General features: G+C 43.8%; 1 protein-coding gene across 1 annotated transcript in view; it reads right to left on the bottom strand.

Annotated features, from left to right (window-relative positions):
- Window positions 1-2,658: 2,658 nt before the first annotated feature.
- Window positions 2,659-14,807, bottom strand: part of KCNK13 (potassium two pore domain channel subfamily K member 13) — a 114,159-nt gene continuing 102,010 nt past the window's right edge. The window contains exon 2 of the mRNA XM_030883107.2: window positions 2,659-4,434. Within this exon, the coding sequence (XP_030738967.2) occupies window positions 3,542-4,434 (893 nt within the window). The 3' untranslated portion in view covers window positions 2,659-3,541. The remainder of the gene's footprint in view (window positions 4,435-14,807) is intronic.

The raw sequence follows: 14,807 nt of genomic DNA, 5'->3' as shown, positions 1-14,807 counted from the left end.
CTGTTTCCACATCACAGGTACAGAGGGAATGGGACACAGTGAGGTTGAGAGAGCTGCCCACTGTCTCTCACATTACAACTACCGGGCCTGGTGTTCAAATCCGAGAACTGTTCTTTACCATGTGGGGGGCATGACCTCAGAAACTGTGCTGTACTTTGTTACTTTTATGTAGCCCCCCCAATGTGGGATGTGCACCAATGATTTGGGTGGAACATAAGATGATTTTAGGGGCCCTCAGGCTTGGAATGAATTAACACTGAACCGTACGGTCAGAAAGTTACTCCCTTCCCAGTTCTCTTCCAGTCCTTTCATTACATCATGAAGAGAGACTCTGTTCGGTGCTAATGAGTTTTTATAACAACTCCCCACATTTGCCAATCTCAGTTTTTAACCAAGAGAGAAAAGATCTTGGGATTAAAGCCTTTACTAGGATATGGGATCTTGTTAGAATTTAATAACATAGTTTTATCTTCATTATATTGATTTTTGTAATGACTCTATTTTCTGTTTATGGCAAGTGATATGAGTCTTCTGTTTAGGTAGTGAGACAAAGTTTCTTTTTAAACAAAACTAATTAAAACTGAGTTGATTAAAATGTTAAGAAGATACTATTTCAGGTAGGATGGAGATATAACAAAACTTGTGCAAGTGTGTGGGATGATGGTCACTTGAGAAACTTGATGGTCACTTGGGTCTTGCCTTTGAGGTCCCTGCATTCAAGGCCAGTTCACATTTATAGCGTCACAGAGAGCTCAAGATGGCCAGCTGTGAGCCCAGCCGTGGATGAAGCCTGACCACCTCATGATGCTGAGTCAATAGGTCCTTTATCACTCTGGGGAGTCTCTGGGTTCCTAAACAGAAGAACCTGGGCCAGCCTAAAGGTCACACAGGGACAGTTCAGAGAGAACAGAATAGAGAGAACTGGTCAGGAGGGCCAGAGACATGCTGAGTGGGGACAAAGGTAACAAGAGAAAATAGCAGTAAACGTTCTTACTCTAGTGAAGATGTGAGGACCCCTTTGGAAACATGATGAAAACCATGAAGGCTGTTACCTAGGAAATTGCACATGTGTGTTTCCGCTCACGTTCGTGTACACATACATAACAATATTAGGGGGTCTGTGGGCTTCAGGTTTTGAACTCCAGCTTTGATATTACTATCTAGAAATTCTCTTATTGACCAACTCACGCCTAAGGGTAAGTATAAAGAGGTTTATCTAAACAAAGATTCCTAGTTTTGTAATTTTTTTGGCATGTTACTCCCATCCATCTATCCATCCATCCTAAATGCATTGCACTTTTCTCTCCTTACACTGGTTCTCAAGTGTTTCCACCAGGGAACCCCCAACCTAGAGGAGAACAAACTCATCCTCTGAGACTCTGAGAAGACTTAGAAAGCTCATCATAAGATCACAAATGTTTTTCATGTTTAGCTTAAATGTTTACGCCAATTTCGGGACCTACTTAAATAGATGTGTTTTGACATAACATTTCTCTGCAAAAATCATTTAGTAAAACTGACCCTCCAGGAAGATGAGGCTTGCTTATACTGATGCTCCTTGGCCTCTTGGTACACCTGCGAGATCTCTAGGGACCCAGGTTAGAAAGCAAGGCCTTGCTTCGTGCCAGTCCCTGTACCAGGAATGTGGAGATCAAGAAATCCCCTACGGGCAGGGACCCAGATGCTCTCCCCATCCCCACAGTGCCTCGTGCAGGGAAGAGCCCCCAGGGAGCTCAGTTTATGATCAGAAGTTCCTAACAAGGGTTTTGCAGTAGCTCCAGGCTGCTGCCCTGTAAGAGTGATACAAGGTAATGGTTGAGGATCTCTGACTTTGGAGCTTCACAGCCCTAAGTTCAAAGCCCAGCGCTGCTGCTTATCGCACTTTGGTTCTAGGGCACTCCTGGTACCGTAAAGAAAATATCTGGGTTTGCCAGCTGGAAGAAAAAGCAACTCAGCCTGGAGAGGGAGCTGTTGGGGGTGTTCCGAGGCTGGGTAGAGTATGGGTGGAGAGCCCAGACTTCAGCAGAGACCTGGGCGCTTCTCCTAGCTGCGTCCCATCAGCCCTGAGCATTCAGACAAGGAGCAATCCCCGCGTGCCTCTGTTTCCTTGTGTCAAACACAAGGGGGTTGAATGGGATGGTCCCTAAGGGTCCTCCCATTAGGAACCATCTGCTCAACAGCTCAGTTTCATTGGGCAGAGCTTTTCTGCTTTGTCTTCTTTATGGCGCCCATCTTTCTTCCTCATTTCTGAAAGTGCCTTTTGGACACCATTCTTATCTTATAAAAAGTGCAGCTATCTCTTATGAACTCTGCTCTCATCCCCCCAAATCTTCTCTCCTGCGCAGACGTAGAAGATCAGCAGCTCTTGTTCCTAGCATGGACCGCTTTAACAACATGGGAGGTTATGTAATTAGACTTGTTACGATACCACAAGGCAGAACTGAAACGGATTAGACAAGTGAAGCCAAGTTTCATTATCTGGTCTAGAATGTTTCTCCAGCCAAGAATCCAAGATGATGTCCGCATTCCTAGAAGTGAACTTCCTGTTTCCTTTTTCTCTGAGCGCAGTACGTGCCTGTTTAATTAGGCAGCCTCCCCGCAATGCCCTTAATGAGCACTCATGTAATCTTCGTTAATAAAAGGAGGATTTATTAAACTTTCGATTCTAATAAATAGTCAGCCATTATCTTTGCAATGGGCCCCAAACCCTGGTAAAAATGAAGCGGGCTCTGGGACCATTCAAAGGGTCCATTCAACAGAGCTTAACGTGTTAAGAATAGAGCTTAACGTGTTAAGAACAGAGCTTAACGTGTTAAGAATAGAGCTTAACACGTTAAGCTCTATTCTTTAGTGACGAGAGTGAGTCTTCCCACCACCATGCCTCAGTTTAAAGGCCTGAAGCTGAATTTCCTCTTCTTACCACACTGAGGTCCCACAGACACCTTAGTCAAGCGTTAAGAGCTTAAAAACAAAAGAAAAGAAAAACAAAAATTGAGAAGCAGGTATAAAGAGGAACAGAGGCTTTCCCTAGCCATGGCCCCATGGATGAATCTGCCCAGAAGGAAGCCCAGCAAAAAGAAAGCCCAGTCACATTCTCAAACGGTTCCCACCCTCCCTTTGTTGACGGGACTAAGAGAGGCAGTGAATTCAGCTGTTCAGAGTTCCAGGGGAAAGTCAGGATCTTCAGGATTTTTCCTTCCAAATGAAGGATAGAGCAGCAGGAGATCAAGGCTGAAGGAAGCCCTCCCTCTCTTAGGCAGTTAAAGCCCTGGAGCAAGGTGGGTAAAGAAGACAATATGATGTCTTAGACTGCTTTTGTGGCTCATTTTTAAAAGACTGAATTCAGACTTAAAGAATAAAGATAAGGAGAAAGGCATCGAGGCTGCAGGTTCCCGCAGCCCTGGGAAGTGGCTGTTTGCTGGAGACAAGAAGATGAGATTTCTCAAGCTGGGCTCCAGGCTAGAAGGAACAGAATGAACCCAGCCAGGGCACAGAGCTGAGCTGGTTGACAGTACCCTCGTTGTCCATTCTCTCCTTGCCCCTACCTGTCCCCACTGGTCTCTGCCAGCCTGTTGTTCATTACTGCAAAGGCTCCTATCCCCCCTGAGAATTCATCGTCCAACGACAGAGTGCTGGTCTGGTGGGGGCAGCCATTGGCCGTCTCGGACAGCTGCTTCTGGAGGATGGCTAGTGAGACCTTGTTGGCCGCCAAGAAGTCCTTCATGGAGATCATCTCACCCGAGAGACGCCGCCCATCCGTGTCACTCTCTATGACTCCATCCGTTTCTATGGAGATGTCGCACCGGTTCTGGACAGTGCCTGGCATCACCACGTTCCTCCGGGACTGCAAGAGTCTTCTCTGGCATTGTTGGCAGCACCCACCATCCATCTTCCTCAGGATCCAGTTCACGGACTGTTTAATGAGGATGGAGATGACATTGAACAAGGAATAGATGCAGCAGACGCCCATGAGGATGAAGACGAAGTTGGCGAAGCGGTAGAGGCCCTGGCTAGCATACCGGGCATTCTGGCTGCTGACAAGGTCCCCAAAGCCGATGGTGCTGAAAGCCACAAAGCAGAAGTAGAGCGCGTCGAAGTAGCTCCAGCCTTCCACGGAGGTGTACATGGCGGACGCGCAGCAGGAGATGAGGAGGGAGGCCATGCACAGGATCAGCATGACGTAGTACACGGAGGGCTTCCAGCCAGCCGCGCTGTCCACCTCACCCTTCCCCGGGTTCTTCAGGCTCTGCTGGGGCAAGGCCCCCCGCCTCTGGAGCTGCCGCTGGTGGCATGATTTCATGATGCAGGCGATGACGGTGATCAGGCGCTCCAGGAAGAGGTTGAAGAACAAGATGGTGCTGGAGCACCCGAGGAGGCCATAAAAGATCAGAAAGAGTTTTCCTTCTACTGTTGCCGGAGTCGTCATCCCAAACCCTGCAGGAGACAAAAATCAGAGGAGAGTGAGGGAGATCTCGGCCGTGAATGGGGTCAGTCTTGGCTTTGATGGCTGGCAAAGGACCTGAATAAACACTTTCGTAAAAGCACTCTGTCCTAGCCTTTCTAGGAAGGAGAGGGAGAATTCTGACTTGCTTTTGAAGACACTAAGTGTTGTTCAGAGCTGGGCTGCTCAAAGTCCATATGGTGCCACAGTGCAAATCAGAACAAGGTACCTCTTCCTCTGAGTGGATACCACCAGTGACAGTGTCTTGGTGGTGAGAATGTGGGCTGGATTTCAGCCTCCCCTCCCGATTCTGCTGTAGATGTCCTCATACAGTAGATGACCTGAACGACCATACTTAACAGACGTTGTTCAGAGAGATAAACAAAGGCTCATACAAAGAAAAGTCTTACAGAATTCACTTATTCTATAAACACTTATTGGCTGCCATTCCAGGAATGGGGGATAGAACTGTGGAGAAAGATAGATCTGGTCTCTGCCTTCATGGAGCTCCAATGTAGTGAAGTGATTACTTTGTTTTGTGATCAGTGTTGTAATAAGCATGGTGCTGGAGAATGTGCAGGGTCTTATGGGAGGTATTAAGAGGGAAACACATCTCAGACTTGGAGTCTAGGAAGACTAAACAGGGAGGACCTAAAGCTAAAGAGGAGTTAGGCAAGGCAAGGAGGGTGCGCGTGTGTGTGTGTGTGTGTGCGCGCGTGTGCATATGTGTGTGCGCGTGTGCATATGTGTGTGTGTGTGTATGTGTGTGTATGTGTGTGTGTATGTGTGTGTGCGTGTGTATATGTGTGTGTGTGCGCGTGCGTGTGCGTGTGTGTGTGCGTGTGTGTGTGTGTGGTGGTGGTGATGTTTCAGGCAGAGAAACAGCACATGCCAGCATATACGGAAATGAACAATTTGCTCAAGATTTTCTCATCTTTAAACAAAACTCTCATGCTTTGGGAGTGGTAACTGACGTGTCAGTTGTTATAGTTTGATAACATATAAAAAGTCTCTCTTGCCTTTGTCTCTTACTGTTCACAGTTTTGACTTTCTTGACCTTTCTACCCCTACACACAGATATGATAGTAAGGATACCAAGGATACCAACTGTAGGACAGTGGACATCACTAAGAAAAAGGAGAAACGGAAGAAAAATACACTCAGTATTTCTCACTCAGGGGCACTAATCTTCAGCTCACCGTGAGGGACACGAAATTCTTCCAAGCAAATGATTCAGTAAACATGAGGAGTCTGATTTGTTTGAGGGGATGGGCATCAAAGTCCTTCTGATAATAAACACCATCTGAAAAATAAGTATTCATCATGCCACCCCGGGTTCAGATTTTTTATTCAAGTCAAACCTCCTTCTTTGTCAAACCTTCCTTCTTTTTCCTTTATTATCAAGCTCAGTTTCCTAACCGAGGCCGCATCATTGGGATCTCTAGGTTTCACCCATTATCCTCTTTCCTGATAACACCCTGCTATCATCAAGCCAACACTTTTCTTTGCTGCCACAGCTCAGCCCGTGGCTGCCTCCCAGTGCATCCTGGGACGTGGTCAGATCAGACCTCGCGATTTGTGAACTTCTGGGATTATGACTTCCTGCTTCCTCATGTGGAGCCAATGGGCCACCTTTCCCAAACACCTAGGTGTGCATACTGCGTTACCATTTAGTTTTCCAAGTAAATTCAATTTTCCTTTCTCAGCATACAAGGGTCTATCTAGGGTAGGAAATTAACAATATATAGCCAAGAGCCTGCAGGAAGATATTGATTGCTTTTTAGCTGGTTGGCGTGGAGTGGAATGGGTGATCAGGTAAGGAAGGAGCGAGGGGCAGGGAATAATTCCACTGGGAGTTACAGTCCTGGCCCTTTAATGGTAGAGAGAAAGTCAGACCATCATCTCTTCTCTGGGAACTCTTGTTTTGAAAATTAAAGGCCTTTAGTGACTCTTGACAGTGTAGGTTTCATTTGTTAGATATCTTCATTATGATGTAAGGAAATTCTCTCTTTGCTGTCTTTTCTCTTGTTAGTAACTTTAATTCTTATCCCCAAGCTTGAGTTGCAATGAGGCGGTTGAAGTAGTAGAGAATTAAGAAAAAACTTACTGAGTTTAAGGACTGAGCTGAGAGCAGTGTCTTTTTCTACCCAGTCTGAAGAACATGGAGGAGTGACCAAGGTGTGGAGTGATTAGTTCCTGATCACTTAGGGCTGCGGGGGGGGACCTCCTCTGGCTCAGTGAATTCCTGAAACCAGTAAGCTTGTGAATGCTTCTGCACTAAGAAGATATAAAAATGAAAGCTGGAGCCCTTGCCCCAAAGCTGTAAGGCTAGCAGAGTATTGCGGCTGTCTTCATTGAAACAGAACCGAGGCAACACGCAGGAAAAAGAAGAAACGTTTATCTGCGGCCATTTATTGACCCAACAACATTCCAAAAAAAGGATAAAGTTATTGAAAATAGGGAAGGCCCAATATACCCTGAGAAAACCATAATTCAAAAAGACACATGCACCCCAATGTTCACTGCAGCACTATTTACAGTAGTCAGGACATGGAAGCAACCTAAATGTCCATCAACAGAGGAATGGATAAAGAAGATGTGGTACATATATGCAATGGAATATTACTCGGCCATAAAAAGGAACGAAATTGGGTCATTTGTAGAGACGTGGATGGACTTGGAGTCTGTCATACAGAGTGAAGTAAGTCAGAAAGAGAAAAACAAATACTGTATATTAACGCATATATGTGGAATCTAGAAAAATGGTACATATGAACCTATTTGCAGGACAGAAATAGAGACACAGATGTAGAGAATGAACATGTGGACACGGTGGGGAAGAGGGGATGGGATGAATTCGGAGACTGAGATTGACATATATACACTACCATGAGTGAAACAGATAGCTAGTGGGAACCTGCTATATAGCACAGGGAGCTCAGCTGGGTGCTCTGCAGTGACCTAGTTGGGTGGCATGGGGGGTGGGGTGGGAGGGAGGTCCAAGAGGGAGGGGATATATGTATACATACAGCTGATTCACTTTGTTGTGCAGTGGAAACTAACACAACATTGTAAAGCAACTATATCCCAATAAAAAACAACAATAACAAAAAACAATTCAACAGGGCAACTCATTTTTTGAGCTGTATTTGTTAAATTAAAAAATATATTAAAAATAAGGGAAGGCCCAGAGGTAACAACAGGTGTATATGTGGAGGAGTGAGGGGAGGCATTTGCCAACAATCAGAGAGCTTTCTTGTGTAACGCAAGACGCAAGTGGGCAAATGTTTTCTTTTACAAAATCTTCCTCTGATCCCAGAAGGAACTTAATGATTTTCCTCTTGGAGAGCAGAGAAGCAGGAGTAGTGAGTAGCTCTCAGTCAAAGGTAAGAACAATTATTTATTGAGCATCTGTTAAGGTCAGGGGCAGCACTAGGTGTCTGGGCCACACAATGATGGCCTGGACAAGGTCCTCGGCCTCCAGGAGCCCATCATCCAGGCTGCGACAGATAAACTGCTGTCTGCAAAACAAGGCAGAGTGAGTCAAGGGCCAAAGTAAAGTCACAGTGGTGCTATCCTGGCTTCAGGGTCCCAAATGCAGCCTCACTCGGGATGAATGACTGAGATCCATGTAGACGTGTTGCTGAAGCCAGCTGACAAGCTTGACAAGCTGATTTTTTTCCAATGACTGAGACGTCTAGTGATTTTGCAACACGTTCCAGGGATTTAAAATCTCTATATTCTATCTTGTTTGGTTGGTTTTAAAACATTCAATTTTATGAAAGAAAGGATAACCTGTGACTTTTTTTTAACATCTTTATTGAGGTATAATTGCTTTACAATGGTGTGTTAGTTTCTGCTTTATAACAAAGTGAATCAGTTATACATATACATATGTTCCCATATCTCTTCCCTCTTGCGACTCCCTCCCTCCCACCCTCCCTAAACCTGTGACTTTCGATTACCTGCACTATTTGCTTGATCACTACCATCTTTTCAATCAGCAAAAATGACAGAAGATGGCACAAGCGGTGTTATTCATAGAAGCAACGGGAGACAGCTTCCTAATATTTGCAGTTAGAGGTGTTGCCATGGCTTTACTACTCTCAGAGCTTAACAGTGTGTCAGCTAATAATGCAGGCTTTTTCATAGAAAGTCTCCCACTTTTTTGAGTCCCATAATACTGAGCATTACGGATCCCTTGAATTGGGAATAATAAGCCTCAGGGTCCTCCTTAGTGGAGGAAAAGGACACAGGTATTATCAAAGGCCTGCCCTCTGCCAGGTATCACTGACTCCTAATACCCAGGCCCGCTCCCGGGTGTACAGATGTAAAGTAAAGCCAGAGTTAGAACCTAGATTTATCTCGTCTCCCAGGCTTGTGATCTTTCTACCTGCCTACGCTAAGTGAGTGAAACCACTGTCAGGTGTACACACTGTAAGCAGAACTGAAAGGGAAATTAACCAAGCGTCTAATGCTTTACATAGACACCCAGACTGCAGCAGCTGCCAGATCTGGTACCAAAATCAGGGGATCGGCTGAATCAGAAGCTGAAACCCTACAGTCTTCACTTACGTTTCTGAACGTACGTGTGCCTCTCCCAACGAGTGATGCCATTACATCGGTTTAAAAAACTTGTTACACCCCATGCATTCGGTCTCTTTGTATTTCATAGGCACACAAATGAATCTGACTGTCACAGGTGGTGCTTTCCAATATACAGTTTCTTTCCTGTGCTTCAAGCCTGCAGTCTCCTGATTTGTGTCCAGCCCCTGAGTCTGGGAGCAGATGAGGTAGCTGATTGGGGATCAAGGGCACCTAGGTTTGGTTTGGAGGCCAAGGGAGCTCGCCTGGCAGTCTACTTCGGCTGAGCTCCCTTGGCCATTTCAGATCTGTTTTAATGTGCTCCTGGGACCAAACCGGGCTCCCTGGTGTCCTTGGGGCCAGGAATGAAGCAATTAGGCACTGCCAGCGTCCCAGTCAACCCCAAAAGTGCCCTTCACTTAGACCATGAAGAGAGGAGAATAGGTCTGCCGTCTCCCACCCTTTTATGCGTATAGTGTCAACTACATATTCTTTCAAAATTAGTCAAGATGAAAAATCAAAAAGCTTTGCATTATATTTTTCAAATATACACAGAGGTAGAGAGACTGCTATAATAAGCCCTCATTTCCCAGTTTCAGCAATTGTTCAGATCTTGCCAATCATGTTTCTCCTATTCCACCCTACCCCCTTTATTTGCTGGAATTTTTTAAAGTAAATCCCAGACAGCATGCCATTTCATCCATTAATAATGATGCATCTGTAACTGACAAGGACTTTATTTTCCCAGTATAACCACTATGTCGTTATCACACCTAACAAAATTAACACTAACTCTTTTTTTTTTTTTTTTTTTGCGGTACGCGGGCCTCTCACTGTTGTGGTCTCTCCCGTTGCGGAGCACAGGCTCCGGACGTGCAGGCTCAGCGGCCATGGCTCACGGGCCCAGCCGCTCTGCGGCACGTGGGATCTTCCCGGACCGGGCATGAACCCGTGTCCCCTGCATCGGCATGCGGACTCTCAACCACTGCGCCGCCAGGGAAGCCCAACACTCACTCTTTAACACCAATACCCAGTCCATATTTCAGTCTCTCAAAAATATATTTTTACAGACCATCTGTATGAATCAGGATCCTAACAAGGTCCATGCATTATATCTTTTAAGTCACTTTCATTTGGTAACAGTCTCCATTTCCATTTTTTTTTATGCCATTGACTTGTTGGGCAAATGTGTCCTGTAGACTTAAATCATAATTTTTTCCAGAAACATTTGGGGAAAAATGTATATTATGAGAGTGACTTCAGATGAAGTAGCAAATTTCAAACATTGCATGGGGACATACTAATTGGCATAAACTGTCTAGAAAGCAATTTGGGAATATGCATCAGACATCTTAAAAATATTTATATCTTTCTCTCTGTTTTTTTTATTTTTAGGAATATATCCCCCAAAGTATTAGAAATGTGACTAATTACATACAGTGATGTCACCCTGGCTTTACTTTTAATAATGAAAATCTTTAGCAACCTAAGTGTCAGATAACAGGGCAAGGACTAAATAAAAGTAGCCATTAAAATGAAGTCATTAAAATTACACATAGGGCTTCCCTGGTGGCTCAGTGGTTGAGAGTCCGCCTGCCGATGCAGGGGACACGGGTTCGTACCCCGGTCTGGGAAGATCCCACATGCCGCGGAGCGGCTGGGCCCGTGAGCCATGGCCACTGAGCCTGCGCGTCCAGAGCCTGTGCTCTGCAACGGGAGAGGCCACAACAGTGAGAGGCCCGCGTACCGCAAAAAACAGCAACAACAACAAAAAATTACACATACATAACAGAACTAAAACAAACAATCCTAGAATCTATATGGAATCATAAAAGACCCAGAATTGCCAAAGCAATCCTGAGGGAAAAAAGAACAAAGCAGGAGGCAAAACCCTCCCAGACTTCAGACAATACCACAAAGCTACAGTAATCAAACAGCGTGGTACTGGCACAAAAACAGACATAGGGATCAATGGAACAGAATAGAGAGCCCAGAAATAAACTCACATACCTACAGTCAATTAATCTTTGGCAAAGGAGGAAATAATATACAATGGGGAAAAGACAGTCTCTTCAGCAAGTGGTGTCGGGAAAGTTGGAAAGTCACATGTAAATCAATGAAGTTAGAACACACTCTCACACTCTACACAAAAATAAACTCAAAATGGCTTAAAGATTTAAATATAAGACATGACACCATAAAACTCCTAGAGGAGAACACAGGCAAAATATTCTCTGACATAAATCATACCAATGTTTTCTTAGGTCAGTCTCCCAAGGCAATAAAAATAAAAGCAAAAATAAACAAATGGGACCTAATCAAACTCATAAGCTTTTGCACAGCAATGGTAAACAAAATGAAAAGACAACCTACGGACTGGGAGAAAATATTGCAAATCATGCGACCAATAACGGCTTAATTTCCAAAATGTAACAGCTCATACTACTCAGGAATAAAAAAACAAACAACCCAGTCGAAAAAATGGGAAGGAGACCTAAATAGACATTTCTCCAAAGAAGACATACAGATCGCCAATAGACACGTGAAAAGATGCTCATCGTTGCTAATTATTAGAGAAATGCAAATCAAAACTACAATGAGGTACCACCTCACACCGGTCAGAATGGCCATCATTAAAAGTCTACAAATAACAAAGTGAGAGAGTGGCATGGACATATATACACTACGAAACATAAAATAGATAGCTAGTGGGGAGCAGCCGCATAGCACAGGGAGACCAGCTGGGTGCTTTGTGACCGCCTAGAGGGGTGGGATAGGGAGGGTGGGAGGGAGGGAGACGCAAGAGGGAAGAGATATGGGAACATATGTATATGTATAACTGATGCACTTTGTTATAAAGCAGAAACTAACACACCATTGTAAAGCAATTATACCCCAATAAAGATGTTAAAAAAAAAGTCTACAAATAATAAGTGCTGGAGAGGGCGTGAAGAAAAAGGAACCCTCCTACACTGTTGGTGGGAATGTAAATTGGTGCAACCACTACAGAAAACAATATGGAGGTTCCTCAGAAAACTACAAATAGAATTGCCATATGATCCAGCAATCCCACTCCTGGGCATACATCTGGACAAAACTGTAATTCGAAAAGATACCTGCATCCCTATGTTCATAGCAGCACTATTTACAGTAGCCAAGACATGGAAACAACCTGTGTGCACTGACAGACGAATGGATAAAGAAGATGTGGTCCATATAAATAATGGAAAACTACTCAGCCATCAGAAAGAATGAAATAATGCCACTTGCAGCAACATGGATGGACCTAGAGATTATCAAACTAAGTGAAGTAAGTCAGAAAGAGAAAGACAAATACCATATGATATCATTTATTTGTGAAACCTAAAATATGACACAAATGCATTTATCTGCAAAACAGAAACAGACTCACAGATAATAGAGAACAGACTTGTGGTTGCCAAGGGGGAGGGGGATGTGGGAGGGATGGAGTGGGAGTTTGGGATTAGCAGATGTAAGCTTTTATATATAAAATGTATAAACAACAATGACCTACTGTATAGCACAGGTAACTATATTCAATACCCTGTAATAAACCATAATGGAAAAGAATATGAAATAGAATATATACCTATACATATATATGCATAACTGAATCACTTTGCTGTACAGTGGAAATTAAAACATTGTAAATCAACTATACTTCAATAAAATAAATTTTAAAAAATTCTGTATACATAAGATATACATATTATGTACAAAATAAGCTACAAGGACATATAAACAGGGAATATAGCTAATATTCTATAATAACTATAAATGGAGAACCTTTAAAAATTGTGAATCACTATATTATACACCTGTAACTTATATAATATTGTACATCAACTATGTTTCAATTTAAAAATTACATGTACAAATAATTTTTAATGACTAGAGAAAATGTTAAGTGGAAAAAAGCAGAGCCAAAGTGTGTCTGCGGAATGACTCAAGCCTGGGACATCCTCATTAAATATTTGTTGGATGAAAGAATAAACTTTACAAAATATATGTATACAGCTATATATATTGTAGCACTTAGGGTGTTTTTGGATGCCAGTAGCAGCAAATCATAAGTAGGGGTAGCTTAAACATGAAGGGGATATATTATCTCATAGAACATGAAATTTGGAGATAGGGCAGCTCCAGGAACGGTTCATTAGGTGGCTTTCTAACATTTCACCTTTCTGGCTCTGGCTCCATCAACATGCCGTCTAGTCCCCCCTCCACGCCAAAAGCTTCAGGAGTTACCTCCTCACACATCAGTGTCCAGAGTCAGAACATATTGTGTTCCTGCCTTGTTTACGTCTTTATCGGAGGAGAGAATCCTTTCCAGAAACCCCCTAGCAAAATTCCCATTGTATACCATTAAGCAGCACCAAGTCACACACCCACTTCTCAAACCAGTTATCTACAGGAGGAATGGATTTCCTCTTAGACTGGTCAGGGTTTACCAGCGCCCCTGAGGAAGAGAGGGACCTCAAAACAGGCAATGTCTGCCACAAACATACACAGAAAAAAACAAAATAAAGGGAAAGACACAAAAGTTTTAATCGGTTATTTCAGGGTGGTGATAATTCTTTCTTAATGATTTATATCATTTATTACCTTTAAACTGAGAAAAATATGTTATAATATTCTGGAATGTTTCCTCAGATTGCAGGTAAACACCTGCCCAGAAGAAGCATTCCTCTTGATTCATCTCGTTAATACACCGAGAAATCAAACTTTGACTTGAATAAATGTTTTCATAATCTTTTTAAAAATTTTTTATTAAAAATTTTTTAATAAAAAAATTTTATTTTTAGAATTTTTTGGGGGGGTTCTTAAAATTATTATTTATTTATTTATTTTTGGCTGCATTGGGTCTCTTGCTGCGTGCGGGCTTTCTCTAGTTGCAGCGAGTGGGGGCTACTCTTCGTTGTGGGGCACGGGCTTCTCATCGCAATGGCTTCTCTTGTTGCGGAGCACGGACTCTAGGCGCTCAGGCTTCAGCAGTTGTGGCTCACGGGCTCTAGAGCGCAGGCTCAGTAGTTGTGATGCACAACTTAGCTGCTCCACGGCATCTGGGATCTTCCTGGACCAGGGCTCGAACCCGTGTCCCCTGCATTGGCAGGCGGTTCTTAACCACTGCGCCACCAGTAAAGTTCTTTTTTTTGGTTTTTGATTCAGAAATGTTAAGCCTCTTTGTGTGGGATGAAAGAGGTTTCATAGGGGTTTGTGGGTGTTTTTTTCAAAAGACCCTCCAATTTCAACTGGGAAGGAAAAAGGGGGCAAGAGCAGACCCCGTGGATTATTCTTGGGGGGGAGGTTGGGGGGTGGGGAGTGGTTTCCAATGATGGAAGAGTCAAGGGTCTCACCAGGCACACTATCTCTATACAGGCTTCACGTCCAAGTTTTTGTGTTACAGGTGAGAAAACTGAGGCACCAGTAAGCCAGGTAACCTTCATGAGTGGTGGAGGCTTGGCTTGAACCCAGGTTCTCCATCCAGACTGCCCTCCTTTACTCTTGTTGCCTGTGGTCAACTGTTTCCAGAGATGATTTTGAGCTAACTGCTCCCATCCCTGTAAGCATTTATTGGTCCTCCCATCAACAGGTGAAGCCTACGTCGCTTCCCCTTGAATCCTGGGTGACCTTGAGACTTGCTCTGATCACCAGAATGTGGTAGAAGTGAGGCTGCACCAGTTCCAGGCTTAAATGGTAAGAAGCCCAGCAATTTTGTCTTTTTCTCTCTGGATCCATGAGTTGCCGTGTAAGAAGCGTG

Source organism: Globicephala melas, chromosome 2 (assembly GCF_963455315.2).
Source record: "Globicephala melas chromosome 2, mGloMel1.2, whole genome shotgun sequence".
NCBI lineage: Eukaryota > Metazoa > Chordata > Mammalia > Artiodactyla > Delphinidae > Globicephala > Globicephala melas.
This window is presented reverse-complemented; position numbering and strand designations above follow the sequence as displayed.